General features: G+C 37.5%; 1 protein-coding gene across 1 annotated transcript in view; it reads right to left on the bottom strand.

Moving 5' to 3' along the window:
* EPB41L2 (erythrocyte membrane protein band 4.1-like 2) overlaps positions 1-18,978 on the bottom strand; it is a 76,917-nt gene that overhangs the window by 16,892 nt on the left and 41,047 nt on the right. The window contains exons 9-14 of the mRNA XM_009880161.1: positions 18,552-18,649; positions 14,207-14,379; positions 10,622-10,788; positions 6,168-6,230; positions 3,247-3,393; positions 1,752-1,856 (exon numbers count right to left, since the gene is read on the bottom strand). Of these exons, the coding sequence (XP_009878463.1) occupies positions 1,752-1,856; positions 3,247-3,393; positions 6,168-6,230; positions 10,622-10,788; positions 14,207-14,379; positions 18,552-18,649 (753 nt within the window). The remainder of the gene's footprint in view (positions 1-1,751; positions 1,857-3,246; positions 3,394-6,167; positions 6,231-10,621; positions 10,789-14,206; positions 14,380-18,551; positions 18,650-18,978) is intronic.

An 18,978-nucleotide genomic window follows, 5' to 3' on the forward strand; every position in this document is an offset into this window, starting at 1 on the left:
GTGGCTAAGAAAATTTAACGTGAATGCAAGTTATTAAATCCGCCCTCATGCAACATTCAATATCCATCAGGGCAACGTGTTCCTCACCCCCACTTTCTTTCCCTTGTTTACCGTGCCCAATAAATGTTCATGATGCTCCTTCTACCATACTCTGGTACCACATGCTTTCTAACCACTTAAAGCAGTGCAAAAAAAAAAAGGGGGGGGCAGGGAATCTTTATGTAGTCAGACTGTGTGCATCTCTCTCTCCCCCACATATGTACATAATTAACGACAGGCCCATACCACCCATCTTTTTGCATTTTAGCACTTGCAAATTTTTTGGTCTTCTAATCTTTTAAAAGAAAAACCCCAATCACACCTTTTGTTTGACAATGTAACCCCCGTTCCCCGAGGAAGCATTTAGTAAAAATGATTAAATGTATAGATAGAATTGGCACCTTTCATCAAATTACTGTAGTTACAATAACCTATCAGCCTGTGAAAATGTTTAAATTCCTGGCAAATTCCTTCTGGTACATCGTCATATACACTAACATGAAATACTGTTTACAGGCAGCAGTGGGTTGACGGGATGGATTAAAAAAAAATATTGTGGGTATCTATAACATAACAACATTTCACATATTTATGTGTGACATACATATCAATGTGTCACAATTTCTGTTACAATTAAGTCACAGATGCTGTGCATTTGTGGCAGTATGGTGATACAGAAGTATAGTGGCAGAAACGGGATGTACCCAAAATAACATTTCTCATACAAAGAATATGACTTATTTGCAAGTATTTTCACTGGAGCAAAAGAAGGAAGAAAAGAAAGAGTATTAGCAGCAGTATGCCTCTTTATTCTCGCCTATTGTCCAACCATCCTAAAGACAGGCAAGGAAACATAGAGTCCAGGAACAGGACTGTGCAATGTATTAGTCTCCTAATACCAGCAATTTTATAAATTGGGGGTAATAAAGCACTTGAACACAAACTTCTCTACATCCATCAGCAAACAATTCAGGATGGAAATGCACTGTTTTCCAGACCTTGCATTTATATACGTTACTGAAATAGGACTGACAGCTTTACATTAACGTACTTTTGTTCCAAGTCCTAGGTGGTGGAAAATAGCCCAAAAGCGATGTAAAAAAGCAACATCACAATTGCTACCCATCATTATTACCACACTGATAGTAGTCCCACTGGTTATATAGTGTTTTTCACTACACTGATGTTAAACCAGCTTATGGGAGAAAAAAACTCCCTCTTTTCCTGGACGAAAAGAGAGGTACAGAAGCGTGGAGGTACTCAGAACCAGGTTGCCTTTGAAATCAAGTTGCTTCTACAGCATTATTGGTTTGAATAATGATCACATAGTGAACACGTAAAGCAAAAGTTCTTGTGTGAAGTGTCAAATAACTGCAGACAATGATTTCCATGTAGAATGGAAATACGTGTTTTGCTGTCATCCTAGTCACATAAAACACACTAATTTTCCAGTGAAAAATAGGTTTTCTTTTCAAATAGCAGCCATTCAGAACTTCACAGCTAGTTTGGTGCTTAAGCAGAATGTTGCTGGCATTCATATATGTGTGTATATACACATATACACACACACAGAGATCCTGGATTACAACTCAAACTTCTCCTTTCAGTACTGGCTTAAAAAAAGTTATCTCCATCAGGGAAAAAAAGAAAGAAGTGCTCAAGCTAGCCCACAGCAGATACAGCAAAGAGGCAGTAGGTTTCAGGGCAGCCACCTTATCGGTTTCCTCTGGTTTTGCTCCAGCAATCCATGTCATTGCAGTCCATTGCTTCTCCTTCGCAGGCAGCAGTTTCACTTGGAAAATGTGGTCTCCTTTTTTCTATTTGGTTTTCATTTCATAAAACCAGTGTAAATCAACAAGCAATGAGACAGACACACGCTATACATAAACATAAAGCCAAACCATCTGAAGGTGATAGAACATACTAGATGAGGAAAAAAAATACAGAGATAAAGACTTCGAGGGGCCTCGACTTCACTACAAAGAAGTCAACATAGAAAATACACACAACCACAAAACAAAAATTAAGTTACGCTTTTACATACATGTCTATTTTAACCAAAAAGACACTTATAGCTATTAAATGAACCAATGTGACGTGGACGTCTGAAAATCTGACCAGTGTTTGTACCTATGCATATACCACTGTGTGTAGAACTATTCAGGTATTACTCAGAAATCTGAGGAATAATTTATGGTTACTGCCAAGAAATTAACAAAATAGTCATTAAAGAAGTGATCCATAGTCAGTGACTGTATTATCTGTATGCACATAGTCACAGCTCAGATTGCTTAAGTATCTTATTGAAATAATGTCTTATTAACAAAAATCATTTGGTAGCATCAAGCAAGTTTGATTGAAAGCTCACCTCTCTAGGAACTGAAGAGAATACTTAAGAATTTAATGGGACAGGACAACAATACATTTAGGAGTGAAGGGTAGGAAAAATGGTGGAAGAAAAGGATAACAACAGAAGATAAAATGATTGCTTTTCAAGATTGATTTGCTCTTCTACTATATGAAAGAAGCAGCAAAGAGCTCCTCATAAAACTAAAAGTTTCACAACAGCAAGAGAAGTTTATTTGGGTAATTTTTTTGCCACAAGCATCCAGGAAGATATTTGTAGAAAATCATTTTCCAAACTGCTGTTTTAAGGTTCAGTCAGGAAGGAGGTATAGAGAAAAAGTAGGTACACTCATTTTACAGACTTTTAGAGTTTAAGGTGAGTAAATTTTAATAACTACATTAAATATGTCCTGAAGAAGTCACCATTGTAAATTAACTGGTCATGTAAGGTCCTTCTGAAACAACACACAGGCTGTGTGTGTCTTTATGCACAAGCTGTCTGTGAAGAGCTAAAGAGAGGGAAAAGGAGGGAAAAGTTCTACTGTCACTGAAAAGTTACCTCCATTAATACGTGTAAATCAAAGTGAATTTAAGCTGTCCTTAATACACAGGAAAATACTGCCATCACCGCAATTTTTTTCTAGTGATTCTAATGCAGTTGTTCTTGTAGAAGAATAAAATTCCACACATTCCCGACAAAGTCAGGTCCAACAGTAAGTGGTAAAAAGTTAATGTATACTTAGTATAAACAAATATTACATTAGCCAAAGAAAGTGTTAATCTAAAGGACAAACTACATCTACTGTATTACATACAGGATTGTACGGAAACGCATGCGGACAAGTGTCTGCAGTGACATACCCCTTGTGTCTGTAGCGACAGAGGTGTGATACGCCGCTTTTCCCACTCATTTGGGCGTGGTTCAGGTGTGGATTCCATGAAATTGCGCTTGAGCTCACTAATGCTAGCCTGGTGTTTCAGTAAGTCGTCCTGGGTCTTATCCAGGTCCTAGCAACCCGCAACGTAAAACAAAGTAGGACAAAACACGACAACAAAAGCAAACTTAACTGGAAAAAAAAAAAAGGCAAAAAAAGAAATCCAACCAAGGAAAGTGCCTTGTGTCTGAAGAGCTATTCTTCTTTAGAGTGCCTTAAAATAAAAAAGTTTAAGGCTATAAGGGAACTAAGATTTTTTTGGTTTTGTTTTTGTAATGAAGGGCCACTCATACGCTGTTTCTTCCATATTTTAAGGCAAAGGAAAAATAATGCTGTGCAAGGTTATTTAACAGAGGGCTATTTTCATCCAGAACATGAAACTACTAGCCCTATGAAACAATAATAATTTCCAGTACTTGCTTGCTTTCATCTAAAATTTGTAAGCACAGAAGCAAGCATTTTTGCGATACTGCACAACTAACATTACTGAAGGCAGCTGTAAACAACAGTCTAACCCAAAAATCATTACAAAAACGTATCTTTCTTTATAGTACAAGCTCCATGAAGAATACTTAGTTCTGTGAAGGCAATACTACAGGGCCAAATATGCAAACAACTAACACCTGCTTAACTTCATAGGGACTACTCATTGTGCCTGTCATGTAGGATTAAACTTACTGGAAGAATCAGATTTAAAGACTTAAAACCTGATATCTGCCAATTCCACATTTAAGAACCTGAAAGCGGGCACAGCACTCAGGTAGGGACAGCACAGTGTGAATATTGAATTAGATTTTGTGATGACCCATTGAGGCAAAGCTGTAGCACCTTGGATCAAATGTCTACAAGCTAGTCTTTCACTTTATACCACACACAGCAGCAGACATAAGGATCAGGAGCTACGCAGAAACACAACTGTTCTGCTAAGCAGGCAAAAGTCTATCTGCTTAGCTCTCTTCGAAATTTATTATCCTTTAAATACGACGCTGGGCTTTCATGGGAAGGGCAGTTTTCATTCCACTTTCATAATCTGCCCTCCTTTCGGCATGCCAGGTCTTGAGAAAAGCTTATGCCGGTTATGCACACTCTAACACATGAATATTTTTTCAGTATTCTGTGGTGAAATTCGAGTGTAAGCCTCAGATCCATTTCTAGTACAGAATTCAAAGGCTGAAGATTAAAATGGAATAATATCAATGCCGATGTAATTATTAATGAAGTTTTATCAAAAGAATGTTACCAGATACAATAATTTAGGTACAGCAACTGGGTTTTGTACAAAGATTTTATATACTTTGTAACAGAACATTTTGAAATTTAACATTTTGGTTAGGATTTTATAGTCAGTGGTCACAGTGCAAAGACACCCTGTCTTAAGTCATAAAAAATCCAAACCCAATACAAACTCATTAGTTTCTAATTTCTTTTCAGTGAAGCATGTTCAGCACCAGCAATAGTTTGGAGCTGCACATATATTTCCTAATTCTGCAAATATTCACACATGCACTTTGAACACTAGGAATCTCTCCCCTTCTGGCAACTCAGTAGGTTCATATTGTCACAGGACCAATGCTTCACGTTTAATCTAGGACTAACAAATGAGACATTAAATATGTCCCCCTAAAGTATGTATTATCTGGGTGAAATAAAACCTTATGCCAAAGGCATTCTACTACCCAACTGAAGCTCATAACAATCACGTCATAATTTTAAAACCTGTTGGCTTGACACAAGGCACATTTCTTGGACTTGATCAAAGCACAGTTATGCAATGCACACTTTCAGTGCTTTAGTACGTTATACACAAGCAAAGTTTCAATAGTGATCAAAAGCTGCAAAAAGCCAAAAAACTTATTAGTTGGTTACTGCGATCCATACATCTCCTTATTACTGAACAAAGCCAGTGATTTTTGAAGAGACAGTTTTTGTGACAAAGGGAATTATTTATAGCCCCATCTGGATGAATAAAATAAATTAAAGACAGCAGTAGGATTTTCTAAAGTTTCTTCAGTTACTAGTTTATGTTATTAACCACAAGCTAAATGACACCTAATATGACTACAGTCTTGATAAAATAATCCAGTTTAACAGACTATATGGAAATTCTTATAATAATAATCTCTACTTCAGTGACAAAACACTAGACACTAACATACTCTTCAAAGCTCTTTGTTGTTGCTCATCTTCAATGAAAACCAACATTTACGAAGCAAGAATTACTTCCATTTGAAAAACGAAAAAAAAAAAAAGGCAAAGATTTCAGAAGCATATCTAAACATTCCCCTTAAAAATCCAATCCTCACATACATTTCTCAAAGCTCCTAAAATCAATGAGCATGAGAAGGAGAATTAGTTTTTCCATACTATCACTGCCTGTGCCTTACACTAAGTCAATTTATTCAGATAATGTGTTTCATAAAGGTTGATTAAACTGGTGGAAACTAGAAACCCTGCTCAACAGAAGATGCACACATTGAGGAGCAATGTATAAAAGTCCCGTTTAGGATTATGAATTAGACCGATGTGTTTGCTTTATCTAAATAGGGCTATTATTCCCAGTTGTCACCTTGAAAACATCTAGTAAAAATATACAAAATGTACATTCAACATTCAAGCTGAGGGGTTTTTGTGGTTGGTTGGTTTGGATTTTTTTGGTGGTTGCCTGTTTTGGTTTGTTTTTTTTTAATTTAAACTCAGAAACCAGAATGATAACATGCAACATTTTCAAGCTGGTTTTCCCCCATGCACTTCATGCACTGTGTTCATAACAGCCTGCAAGTGACCTCCCATCCCATGCAGCCTGGCAGCCCGGGAGAAGGGAAAGTGTTTCTTTTATTATATACAAACCTCCAACATTAAATTGCTATGTCTGACATAAATATTTTCCCCGTCTACTCTCAAGGAATTGCTCTGTGAAATTAAGCCACACACACAAAAAAAAAAAAAAAAAAAAAAACATAAAATGTACCAGCAAGTAAATAAAAAGTTAAATAAAGGAAACAAAATGGTAAAGTGAAAAGGCACTATTCAGATTACATCCACAGAAAATTTAGCGTGCTAACAAGGCAGGCAGCTACAGTCAGATTTAATTGTAAAAAAACAACCATGCACCTTCTGCTGTTCTTCCTCCTCTTCAGATTCCACCTATGTGAGCACGTGGCAAATTATCAAGAAAAGGAGCGGTTAACATACGCTGACAGAGTAACATAGAGGCTTCATCTCTTTGTAAATGCTGCAAAGCGTGCTATATTTACAGACCTTTACTGTTTCGGCCCCAGATGTTGTTGAAATTATTAAGCGACTTTGGTCTTCCTTCACCTACATTGTTGTAGAATGGCTGAAGTAATATTTGGCATAAGTGGCATGAGAAATGGAAGTTTCACACTATGTCCCTTTCTTGCTGTACTTTTCCATGTTTTCCCAGATGGAAATTTAAGAATGAGTAAAGACAAAAAAAATGGTATGCATAATTTCTGTGGTAAGCACCTTAAACTCTGCAACAAGTTGATGGGAAAATGGAATCTAATGCATGAGTTCGTTTGGTTAGACAGTCTAGGATTCAAGTTGAACACCTAAAAAGGGTATTTACAAACTGTCTTATTTATTTTAAGAATGTTGCTGTCTTGGGATGAGTTATTTGCACTCCATCCCCCTGTTAAGGTGAATATACTCATCCTCAAACTGCAATGCACTCTGTTGGAAATGGTAGCTAATCTTCATATCTCACCTACAAGTATTCTGAATGCCTTAAGGAACACCATTCTTTAAAAAGCAAACCGCTTCCTAGTCTTTCCACAGGTACAAACATCAACTGCTAATCTTAGGAAAAGATGCATTTAGAAGTCAACGCTGTGAAAGTACATAAATTTGAAGAGGGGTTTACTTATTGCACATAACATTACATTTTGGATTCTGGGTGAATGCACACATCATGTGGTACATAATTGCATTTTTATTTATTTCTCACTTATCTGGAGTTCTATTTTCTGCAATTTTATGTCACAAATGATGGATTGAATTAGGTTACCAAAAAATTGAGAAAGTCTTTGAAGTCATGGTTTTTCAGGATTTTAAACTTAGATTGGTGTTTTTAATGATATCATGTTGTATTTAGCATGTTTTCAATATATATTGTATTGGTTTAATCAGTTTAACAAACTTTGTTAAATGTACCATTGAACAGGCCCTCCCCCTTTTTGATTCTGTAATATTTGTAATATTCCTCTGAAGAGCAAAATAAACCACCTTTTTCTAGTAGCATTGCTGTAACATGCACAGCAGATGTAAGGAAAGGAGGCATTTTGTCAACTGCTCCAGATGATCAGAGCGATGTATTAGTGTGACTGAGACTTCTGTACAGCAATTTTAACTGTGTATTTCAAAGAAAGTTCAGATTCCAGTGATTAAAGTCTGTCACAACCTGCAATCCCAGGTAACGAACGAAATCGGTCTCCACCTTAACTGCTCCTAAAGATTAATAAAAGCACTTAAAAAATAAAAAGTGCCTTGGACAGACTCAACTTTGCACACACCCTTGTAGGGCAGAAACATCCGAAATCTGGAATAATGAAAAAGCTGATTTTAAAGCATCCACAATGTTCTGAATTCAGCTTTTAGGAATTTCACTTTTCAGATCTAAACAGAACTTTGGAGAGGTGCGTTGCAGTCAATGCCTGCAGGAGACATGCTTTTTAACACAAACTGATAGTGCAAGTAACACAACTTGCAAATAGTATCAAGTCATAATGTATCTATTATTACACAGCAGTTTCAGTATTCAGATTTATATGCTCGTAAACATTTTGAACTACAAAGCAACTCTACCTGCAGCTCAGTATCTGTGGAATCTAAGGAAATTATGCATGCTGTAGGAATTCAGGCAGAAAAACCATCTATTGACTAAAATCCCCCAATGGCATTTTTTCAGAAATGAGAAAAGTTAGAAAGATACAGATATACATGTGTGTGAGAGTACTTATATATATACAGGCATGCACGCAGATTTATCCCTATACTAGGAAGTGTGCAAAACCGAGCAAGCCTCTGGGAGCATAAGCATAAAAGCTATGAGCAAGTGTCAACATTTAAGCAAGAAAATTACACACCTCCTCTTCCTCTGCTTTGTCATTCAGGTCATTGTCATTAGAAGCACTAAAGGAAGTCACCTTAGGCTCCAGGTAGCAGAGGGACAGAGCGAGAGGAAGGGAAAATGTGAGTGAAAAAGGAATAGACTGGAAAGCAGACAGAAGCAGCACAAAGATAAGGAGAAAGGAGGGGATGAAGGAAGGAGAGGTAATAGGAATATAGTGCTGAAGGCCAGGTGGGAGGAAAGAGATGCAAACATCAGGAAGGCTAGGAAAAGTAATATAACCATCCTCATCAAGCAGCGAGCGGAAACTAAAAGAAAAGCATCTGATGAAGCTGCATGAGACACACAACTCAGTGCTCTTGTAGTCATTTGTATGGATTTTTCCCTCCACAGCAGGGGAGCCTTGACTAGCTAGGTGTCTCACAGAGTCAAATATGTTATTCGGTAAAGCTATTTGGTTTTTATTAAGATCTAGTGTTTCTTTCATGGAATTGCCCTCTGAGATGTCTGGGATGGTAAGGAGGGGCTCAATAAAGGGATCTTCCTCCGAAATATCTGAAAGCGTGTCCATCTCAGGGACAGGTGGCTGGTTTCTGAGATGCGATGACACAGAATGGATGGGTAGCGATGATGGGTGTACGTGAGTGAGCTGAAGAAAAAAATTCTGTGCACAGTGGAGAATGAAAGCACAACAAAATGCAAGTTTGAAGGCACAAGAAGAGGGAAAAAAAAGAAATTATTAGTTAGTGAAAATTTTTACTTAGAAGCTGGGATAGCTCTACTAATGCAATAGAAAAGCCAACTAAAAATAGAAATCCCCTTGTGTTTTACAAGCAGCCAACTTGTTTACTTCTGTGGATTATGAAAGGAACCCATTACTAATGTTTTGTTCCCAGGCAGCAAAGAACTGTGCACTTTTGAACTGTAATAGTCAGTTACAACAGATAGAAGCGGACAGACATTCAAAGCTTCGGCAGAAAGGTCAGGGGACAGTGCAGTACACGAAAGACAAGCTGGCACTTTGATTCTTGGGTTTATAACCATTTCCTCCAAGACTTAAAGAGAACCAGAAAGGAAAAGAAGTATCTGTGCTAGGGGGGAAAGAAAGCTGTTCACAGAATTGGCAGGAGTAACAAAACCTTACTGAACAGCTTCCTGGAACAATTCCCCAAAATAGTGGGGTTTTTATTTCTTTTGATTAAAACGTAGAAAGATACTGCCACCTTGAAAGCAAGGGAGTATCACCATTTTACCAAGCCCAAAGTCAAAACATAGGAATTTATTTTACCATTTTTCTCCCATAAAGAATCTCTCTGTGTGCCTTTTTTGAAGGGTAATTCAAAATTATTTCAACTTGCCAGCAAACAAAAAAAATGCAACTGGTGGTATTTGTTCCCTTCCTACACTTGAATGCAGTGGAAGCATGCGAACCACACAGAGCAACTCAGCAGTTCCCCTAGGAATCAAATGGGTAGCTAACTTGCAAAAATGTTTGAAAACAAAATTACACTCTAAATAGGAAAGTAAGTTCTGGAGAACTGCCAGAAAAAGAAATAGTCTCCAAGAGAGAAGAGCAGCAGATTTTAGCTGACACTTTGGAAAGAAAATTTTACATCAAAGCATACAAGATCTAAATTTAATTTTTTGACCTATTCCCCCAGTAGCTCAAACAAACAAGACAAGACAAGTAAATGGTCGTTTGCAACAGGAACAGATCAAAGTACTTCACTTTTCACAGAAATCTGTGCCTCAGTCAACATGCAAGTTTTTAAAGGATGAAATAATTCTGCAATGGCTACTAAAACAATACCGTTTCCTGTGGTAATTAAACACAGTCATAATATACCCAACTTTGTAGAATGTACACAACTGTGGATATACTAACAATTTTCTAAAAATCTAAACAAACTAAGGAAATGAATAAAACATTATTTAGTCTTTGAAACATTTGTTTCAAGAACTCATGCAAGCTTACTGAGAATTCAGATTAAATTATAGCAATAAAAGAAACCCTACGTGATGCCATTCAGAAGTTTGTATTCTGTTTTGCTTACATACACTTAGATTAAGTTAAACCTACAGAAAGCACTAGAGAATTTTCCTTTTATATTTTAATACCATGTTCTGTATGATGCTCAGAAGTGATATGCACTAAATAACCACACATGGACACCACATGAACAAATAATTTTGGTGTGAAAGTCAGCCATACCTTTCCATCCTGAGTCAATTCTAATTGTGGAGTTTTGACTGGGCTTCCATCTTCTTCTCTACCATCTTCTTTTAACTTGGCCTGGCCAGCAGCTTCAATGTCAATGATTTTATCTCCAGCAGCAGGGAAGTCTTTTAGCAGACTTTGGTCTGAGATACCCATGGGAGCTATTAGAGAACAAAATAATTTTGGTTAATTGGGCTAAGTTGGAACATTTTGTTTTTAAGACTTCTTAACAAAATGATTTATGGTGATGTCAGCAATGAGCAATACAGGCTACATACTGAGTAATACAATATTTTTCATCTTCTTGGCTGTGCAAAAATTCTATGATTCTACGATTGCACTGATATGAACAGCAATGTACCCTTGTCATATAATGTGCACTTACTATGGAAGGGAAAAAAAACCTCACAATATCAGGTAGGTCTTTAAGTATCAACTTTCTGATTAGCCTCAGAAGACAAATTGAAAGTACTGTTCTTGTGACTGTGTAAATCACCCTAACAAAGGACAGAAATAGGCAAGAGTATTTTGTGGAAATTCAGTATTGTGAGAGGGCTGTTTTAATGCACTATTGAAATAGCTACGCATATAACTGTCACACTATTTTTATTCTGGAACTTTAGCAAAACTGCAGAAACAACAGCTCAGTGAAAGTAAGACTTTTCCTCCCTATATGTTTACGAAAACTGGAAGGGGGAAATACTGAATATGTATACTTGAATATAGTCAAAGCACAAGGGAGTTAAAGGCCTTAAATTATTTTTTCCTCTAATTTGATTCAGCATAATAGGATTAATGAGCAGGATGTCTTTTTTTCAAATTAAGATGACTGGCTCAGTCAAAATAGTAGTAAGGAAATACAGGAGAATTCATTAAATTAAGCAGCTTTAATAAACACGACTTTGATATAAACTTAATTAATTTAGCAATCTCCTGTAGTACCTCCATATGCCTTGACTACACAAAGCCAAGGTGCAGAAAGTTGAGAGCAAGAGGCATTTCTTGGAGTACCTTTGAGGGATATCCTCTTTTGAAAACAGTCTCTGCTCCACATCAGAGACTCCCTTAAGCTACTGAGAAGCCAAGGCCAGCTAACGGCAACTGTGGGATTTGGGATGTTATGCTTTTAGGACCTCTCTAAGTAGTAAGTTCTACAATTTAAGCTTCTGATCCCTTCTTGGGTGGCCAATAGAGCATTTCTTGAGTATACATCCCTCAAGTTCCACAAGTAACTTTTGGCAAATCACAGAATAATTTAAGTTGGAAAGAACATTTGGAGGTCGGCTAGTCAAACTCCCTGCTCAGAGCAGAACCAATTAGACCAGGTTGCTCAGGGACTTGTTCAGTTGAGTTCTGAGCATATCCAAGGTCTTTCTAAACAAAACAAAACAAAATCTTATTTCTAACTGATATTTGGTGTGTCTCAACTTGCAGGCACTTTCCATTGCCTTATCACTGGGATCCTCCAAGAAAAGTGTGGCTCCCTCTTTTCTATACCTTCCCTGTAGGTAGCTGTAAGACAGCAGTATCTCACTATAGCCTCCTCTTCTGAAAGCTGAAGAACCACAGTTCCCTCAACCTCTCCTCATACACCATGAGACCCCAGCCCTCTGGCCAGCTTGGTGGCCCTTACTGGGCTCATCACAATATATCAATGCCCATGTAATACTGGGGAGCCCAAAGATGGACAGAGTACTCCAGATACGGTCTTCACAAAGTACTGAACAGAGAAAAACAGTAATTTCTTCTAATGTGCTGGCTATGCTCTTGCTAATACAACCCAGGATACTACAGTCGGACTTCTTTGCTGTAAGGGCACACTGTTGACTCATGTTCAACTTGTCCAGCGGGAGGCCCCACGTCCTTTTCTGCAAAGCTGCTTTCATTGCAGTTGGTCCCCCAGCATGTATCGGTGTACTCCTCCTCAGATGCAGGACTTCGCATTTATTTTTGTTGAATTTCACGAGGTTCCCTTTAGCCCATTCCTCCAGTTCCATTCTGCAGTGCCTCTAGTGAGGGCGAGGTGGGAGTGGAGCAAAAGTAACCCTTACAAGGCTAAATATGCAGCTCTAGGTATTTGGGATGAACAATAGCACTGGACATGCTGCTCACAAAGGAGAGGCAGAGTGCAAGCCTACACTCTACAGGATTTCTTGATTCAAGTGTACACTCACAGTATGAACCTACATCTGGACTACTGCCTGAAGAACAAACAATATTTAAGTTTGATTTCCAATGAACACAGTTTAAACCTATTACAGTCTGCAGATGGCAACACCAGCAAGATGTCTTAAATGCTCCCAGGAATAGCAGGTTTCATTTGAGATGAAACCAAAGATGATTAAGGAGAAAAAAACCTGAAAAACAAGAGCAATGTTTCATCACACTCAAAATTTTGACTGTGATGGCCTGCACACACATGCATACACCTTTGCATTCTTCAAATGATGCCCAAGGGATCTCAGAAAGGCTTGCTGATACAATCTCCAAGAGTTGGGCAGAAATCCAATTGTTTCTAACCAAAAGAAGCACAGGAACTAAAACCAACTCAGACAGTAACACTGAGGTGGTGATGAGTCTTTTAGTTGACAGAAGGACTCATAGCACACTACCAGCACAAGCACTTTTGCCTCTTTTTTTGCTTAGGTTCTCAGAAGGTAAGACTTTGTAGGTTTCTCAAGCAAGTGCCAGTTTGCTCATTTATCCCAGTACATAAAAATGAGTATTTGCAGAAGTAAAAGTCTTCTAAGTAAAAGATTTTTGGAGAAAATGGTAAAGTTAACAGCTGAATTGTAGCTAAAGTCATACCACTGTCACAGTTCACTTAGATTCAGGCATACACAACTTCATTAGAATAAAAGTCAAGCTTCACAATTACTTCTGAAGAATTTTTCTAGCTTATATTTATTTCAGAAGTGATTTGGAGTAAAACACGTGCTTCTACATCTCTCACACATAGTCCTACTATACCTGCCTTTGGAAAGCATATCCGTTTCCAATAAAGGAAACCAGAAGGTATTTCCGCTCAAGACCAGACACCATTAATGACACAAATTTTGGATATTCAAACAACCTCAACATAAAACTTGTTACCTGAACACAGAAGTAACTAATAAATATACTGGGATAACAATATACTGAATAAAATGATACAAAAGTAGAAGAAAAAAACTTGTTCTGCCTTTCCTGTTTCGTGTAGAGAGCTACTCAGGCAAACCCAGAGCCCAAAAGATGCTGCTTACCAAATAATTCTAATCAACAGCATATAGTGCATGCCTATCCCATAAAACAGGTATGAGCAGTGAACACAGATGCTGTCTGTCCAATATAGCATACTCCATATATTCACAGCAGTGCCATACAACGTAGACAGTAACTTAACTTGCTGCTTAGGTCACCTAAAATTGACAAGTAACCAAAGTGGCTACTCCTCACAACACCCATCAGAAACTGAAATTCATAAATTTGTCCATTTACATTCTGGCCATCCATAATGTTAACATTTTTGAATACTGGTCAGATCTGAGTGACAACACATAATGTAATCATTACACCGAAGAAGTCAGTCAGATTTCATACCTCCATCAAGGCTCCTGGAAACACGTTTGCTTGAAGTGCGCTCAAAGTATGGAGCTGGTCTGTCTATGAGGTTGCTAGCCTGTCGTGTCTGTGCTTGTGTACGTCCACTGTAGCGGAACTTGGAACCCAAGGTGAGAAACTTTGCTTTTGGAGGCTGTTCTGGTGATACAAGTCTAAAAAGTAAATATGAGGAAAGTCAGTTACAAAGGCTTTGTTTTATGTATTTAATGAGGTACTTTAAAGCTACTTACTATGTTTCAATTTGAGTTCACCACACGATTTGTGCATTCCAAGAAAGGATTCTACTATAAGCTCTCAGAAGAACCTCTAAAACAATGCATGTTATTAATTATTTGCAGTTGGAATTGAAGTGATGCTGATAACCACCACATTTTCCACAGTATGACTAAGCATCTGGGATCCTTATCTTTTTGTGCTATCTTGGTTAAATGGTATTTTTTCTAGAAAGGTGAGGCCATTATAGGTCCATGCAGAATACCTCTCAGATCTCTCTCCTTAGAATGTTACTTTCAGTAGAAACTACACATCCTACTTCCACTGTCTTTCCTATATTCTGAGGTATCGATACGGCAGCTGCTATTCCTCAAAGTTAGGGAATGGCATCTCAAAGCTGCATAGAAGGTGGTATCAAGTGAAAAAAAGATTGAGATGGCTGTAGGATTGTGACCCAACAGCAACAAGTTTAACAAGCTAGATTCAGACTCTAGTTTCTTTACCGTGCCATTTATAGATTTGTATAAGTTGATGCTTGCTGGATATAAGGAGGGGGGAGAATAAATTATATTGTGAAAAGTGTGAAAAACAGATTCAGTTACAAGTGCTGTTACTGTGGGGTATGTATGTTTGTACCCAAGTGTTAATGTCAGAAAGTCTAAGTAACAATGTGGCACATTTTGCTATGAGGGATTCTACTTTGTTCCACCAGTTTTTGACACCACATGAGTTTGAAGAGACAGGTCTTCTATACCTCCCTGAACTTCCTACTTCATACTAAAGTATGAGATCTTCAAGCTCTTATTCACCTAACTCTCATTGCTTGTACTTTGTTTTTGAAATCTAAGCCATCAGCTTCAACATCGAGGGTACTGTTTGTTCCAGTGCCATCCTTGCAGATAGGATAAACAGTCATCACTGCAGGAACTCTTCAGTCTCAGCTTCTCTAGAAAGGTCCTCGATGTTGCTCCTTGGATCAACGTAATGCCATAAATACATGCTCACCCAGCATGGCAGTCTCCATGGCCTATTCTCTCCCTGTATAAAACCATCAGACTATTACAGATAGAGCTTTCTGATTTGAGGATCTGCAAAGAATGAGAAGCTATTGAACATCAGCTTCTTTCAAGCAGAATCAGCAGCTACTGTACCCTTTGGACTTAAAATGGCGCAGATGGGCAAGCAAGACTTTAAAGTATGCTGACTTTGTTCTACTCTTTTGAAGCATTTGCACGGGGAATATCTGCGTCAGTGGAATCTGATCCAACATACGTTAAGACAGTATCCAGTGGTGGGTGTTCTGAAAACTGACAGTCATTCTAAAGATATTTCAGCAAAACTGAAGAATTTTCAGATATTTAGCAAAAAGAAGGGTGAGCTAGGTAGAAGGTTACCATTTTCTCTAAGAGAGGATGTTTATGGCTTGGTCAGAGTGCTAGCCAGAAGAATCCAATCCTGCATGCCTAAAATGCATATGTATGCACCTGAATCCTAATCTGCTCCAACAGGTTTTTAAAGAAAACAGAATTCAAGACAGACTAATCCACCCTTCTGCACTAAGGCCTGCATTACACAATAAAATCTCAAGCATCTGGAGCTTCACTTCCATTGCTTCTATAAAGCAGCCTTTTGCAATCTTTGTGACAATTTATTTCTCCACATTATTTCCAAGAGATAGTGCATTATGCATTAAGAGGAAGACAGCTAAGAGGGTTTTTCCAAGGTTCTTTCTGTTCTTTTCCAGTCTTGGCAAGGCTACAGCATTAACTGCCATTTTTATCTTCCACCCTGCTGAGATAAACTTTTAATCTTTTAATGTGAAAAAAACAAGAGAACTAATTACTTCCTGATTTAGGGTATTTGAATGGATTTTTTATATTACAGGCTTAATTACATAAAATAACTGAAGACTATGCTTTTACCATTTCAAGACATTCTGGGGAGACACTGAAACAATCATGAAAATTTTAAATAAAACATCATAAAGCAGAAATATAAGTAGGTTTCTACAGCCTTTGGGTAAGGTCCAGAGTTGCAGACTAAGCTTACCTCAAAAGATTTAGGTAGATACATAGTCTGACTGTATTTCTTAAAGCAGATTGCTGCTCTTTGAAAATGTAACTGGAATCCTGTAAGGCTGAGCTGATAACAAGTGAATCCAATGCCTTTTGGTTGTCAATTTCAATACAGGTCATTACAAATTTTTATAAATAACTTCATATGCTGGCTGAATTTCCCATACGTTATAAGAAGATGGATCTTAATGTAGTTATTTGAGAAAAAACGAAACGTTGCAAAAGACCACACAAGGAATCTCACAATGTTATATAGGGGATGCTAAGAGATCTGGAAGCTAATACATCTAGATTGAATACAATTGTCTGTGGTATTGTACACAAGCTTTACACATGCTCTGAAACAGCTACAAGTCTCCTGGACTGTAGCAATTGCTTTCTGCTTTTTATCTTTGGAGAAAAATAGAGCTGGATTTATTTTCCTGTTTTTAAATCAGGATGAGAGGTTCTGAGGATTTTGTCTGATGACATCAGTGGAGTATATGGATTTTACACAATGGTTCAAGTATTTGTTACATAATTCTCATTACAATGTCATTCCTGATTAGGAAAAGCCACTTCTTATTGGAATAAAATCCAATTATTTTCATTATGTCAGAACTTCTGTGGTAAGTTTATCTAATATGTATTAATGCTCCTGGAAACTTATATCTGCAAATGGTAGTTCTCAGTTTAGGATTTTTGACTGCCGTAAGATTTGTTTTTTCCCTATTGAGGTCTGTTTTATTACTATAAAATTAGGAAATACAATTTCCCAGCAAAGCAAACCACTGCATAAGTTATTTGAAGAGTATTGATAAACTTTTCACTGCAGACAGAACTGCATGATATTTGTGGTAATGGACATCACCAGCCAAAGCAGACTTCAAATATTTAAGAAGAGAATGGTGGACTATGTATCTTAATAAACCTAACCAGTGAATTATATCAAACATTAAAAAAAATCATTGCTCAGGATTTAAAAAAGAAGTGCTTCTAAATTAAGCATTTTGTGACTGACTGCCAATCTCAGCACAAATTCTAATATAGCATTCAAGAATATTCTCCATTCAATGAAAATCTCAATACTGAAAACTGTGCAGGGAGAGAGTACAAGTAATGAACTGCTTAGGTGTCGTGTTCCTCAAGTTCTTTGAAGGTCTTAGTCTAGCAAGTACATACAGCTTAGACGGGACTGCATCTGCCTTAAAACACAATTGCTTTTTTAAAATAGACAAAAACAGGCTGGTGAAGGAGAACACTTACCCTTTACATACCCTAGTTACTGTGCTCATATGAAGCAAGAAACTCAGATTCAATGCCTATTCAATGCATATTAGATTCAACTTAAATCTGTGACTCACAGACTGCATGGGTCTCATGCAATCCCTCATGGAGTTTGTGCTATTATAAAAATCAAATGAAGACTTTTCAAATTCCTTTTCTATGGAGGAAGTAGAAAGAGACACAAGTCTGTGGCCTATTGCTGAAGTGCTTGTTTACGAATAGACCACAGTTTCAATTCAGAATTTTATGTTTATCAGTTACTGGGTAAAAATGCAAAGAAAGTTATGATTACACGAACAAATAGTAGTCTCTTTTAAAAGTGATTCTCTGTTCTTTAAAGAATGACTGTGAACTCAGCCCAGTTTATAGATAAGCAAAAATTCAGCTGTAAGCATTTACACTCAGCAGAATATTCTGAAAAGTGAATGAAGATTACTGTCAAGCCTTGAGAGCTTCTTATGAAGGAGTACAGTGGCTTTCTAGATAGTCACTCTGAAGAGTGGATGTCTCAGCAAGTCCTACATGTGATCACTAGTTTAGTTCCATACTTTTAGCACTCTGAAAGTTTAAATAAACATTTAATTGTACTCGAGACCTTCAGAATTGGTAATTTGGGGGTCAACGATCAGTAGTGTCTTCTGTCCAAGAGGTGTTACTGAACTGAGAAATTAGGGACAAAGAGGGGGGAAACCTCAACTTTCCTCATATCCTTTCAAAGAAAGATATGAGCATACCTGGCAAAGTAGGGGAAGCAGAGAATTACGATTTACCTGAAGAAAGTATGGTGCTCCACACAAACCTTCCACAACCTTTTAGCAGCCCGATGATTTGGCAGTTTGAACCCGATAGTGCTCTCAAACTGTTCCAGCTGGAAAGAATCCACAAATAAATTAACCCATTTCCTTAAGCTGGCTATTAACTTGCAGGCAGAGTTCAGATAGTTCCATTACTGTAACAAGATGTAATTCTCCTCTCATAAGACTTCATAAGATTTAAAAAAAAATAAAAAATCAGAATTTCCAGCCTTTTAATAAAATTATACTTGGCAGGCTAGTTATGATGGGTAATAATCACATTATCACTTCCTAACTGTACTAATGACTCTTTTGAGAAATCCAATAATACTTTAGTGTTCTTTCCTAATTTTCTGACTAGCTGCCCAATGTATTTATTTTGAACTCCATGAAGTAATTGCAC

Source organism: Charadrius vociferus, unplaced genomic scaffold (genome assembly GCF_000708025.1).
Source record: "Charadrius vociferus isolate BGI_N301 unplaced genomic scaffold, ASM70802v2 scaffold82, whole genome shotgun sequence".
Taxonomy (NCBI): Eukaryota; Metazoa; Chordata; class Aves; order Charadriiformes; family Charadriidae; genus Charadrius; species Charadrius vociferus.